Source organism: Trichinella spiralis (assembly GCF_000181795.1).
Source record: "Trichinella spiralis strain ISS 195 chromosome Unknown Scfld3582, whole genome shotgun sequence".
Lineage (NCBI taxonomy): Eukaryota > Metazoa > Nematoda > Enoplea > Trichinellida > Trichinellidae > Trichinella > Trichinella spiralis.
This window is the reverse complement of record NW_003530521.1, coordinates 1-1,396: the sequence shown is the minus strand read 5'-3', so window position 1 is coordinate 1,396 and position 1,396 is coordinate 1. Positions and strand designations below refer to the sequence as shown.

Here is a 1,396-nt window from a genome sequence, read left to right as displayed (position 1 = left end):
TTTTTTTGATTCGTTTAGTCGTATCTTGTTTGAGGCAGTTTTTTTACAATGATACCATTGGTATGTCATCTGACAGTGATCGCACGGTTAGGTCTTACGAGTGATTGGAAGCCCTACGCAGTCTCCACCTGAAAACTTTTAGTTTCTTCCATCATGGAAAAATAAATCCTCACGGAATTCCAGGGTCTGCATTGCCTATAGAACATCGAATTGTTGCAGACATTGGTGCAGTCGAAGAATCTGTACGTCTTTCTTCTACTGATGTACGTCTTGTCTATCTAAGTTCAACAGCGGCTGGTTACAAATCGTTGTTATATCTGCAATTGTTGCCTTCAATATTGCCTGATAATATACGTCTGGTTAAATTGATGATTGACGTTGAGGGAACTCACCTGGAAGAAACACTTTCACCAACTCGAAATCTTACTTACACTTTTCAATGGGATGCTTTAAATGTCTACAAGCAGAAAGTATATGGCCTGACATATGCCAGCGTTTCAGTAGGTTATGTTTACTCGAAATGTGATGTACCAGTGTGGTGGAATGAACGAGTAAAACTGAGTGGAATTCGAACTCCTAGTAGTGATATTGGTGGTTGGAATTTGAACATCCATCATTACCTTGATATTTCTAACGGTATATATATATGATTTATTATAATACTGTTTTTCAATTATTTTTGCGATTGTTTAGGAGTTTTGGAAAAAGGAGATGGATCTGTTATTTATTTGAAAGAAGAAGATCCAGTATTAACCACTGTACTTGGAAATGGTGATAAGCGTTCTTTGGATTGTCCGTTTTGCGAGGTTCCTCCAAATGAATCAACTTTTTATTTTCCAATGGCACTAGCTGTTGGCAAAGATGGCACATTGTTCATTGGTGATCACACACTCATCCGATGTTGGAGTGAAAACGGCTCCGTACAAACTTTACTTGAACTGAGGTATAGTGACATTTTAATTTGCTTATTCATATGGAATAGGTTTTGTTCTGATAATTATAATTTACTTGCATGTCATGGTAATTATTTATTTGCACTTTCAATTTTATAAAGCGTCAAATTTTTTACGTTCGTTTTGTGAAAATTTAATTTTATTTATAAATCATTTTATTTATGATAGTAGACAAAGAGCAGCGTTGAGTGTTCCATGTATTGGACAAATCATGGTAATATATTAAAGATTTTAACAAATTTTTCCGCACCAGTACAAAGATTGGACAGTAAAATTATAATAACATCATTAGTAGTGGACATATGCTACAGTAAGATTAATAATTATAGATAAGTAGAACTGTGCAAGTGAAACGTGCGAAGATATGATAATTGATCTGATATCAATGATGATATTATTAGTATAGATTACCGAAAAATACAGTGTTCACAGTTGGTTTTCAA

The 1,396-nt window shown here is 34.4% G+C and overlaps 1 protein-coding gene across 1 annotated transcript; it reads left to right on the top strand.

The window, feature by feature from the left end:
• Positions 1-183: 183 nt before the first annotated feature.
• Positions 184-1,052, top strand: Tsp_12682a (teneurin-4 protein (Ten-4); the record flags this gene model as incomplete). The annotated part of the gene is made up of 2 exons (XM_003367844.1): positions 184-636; positions 694-1,052. Coding segments are annotated over 2 exons (812 nt in total), but the record flags the coding sequence as incomplete, so codon positions are not given.
• Between the last annotated feature and the right edge of the window lie 344 nt (positions 1,053-1,396).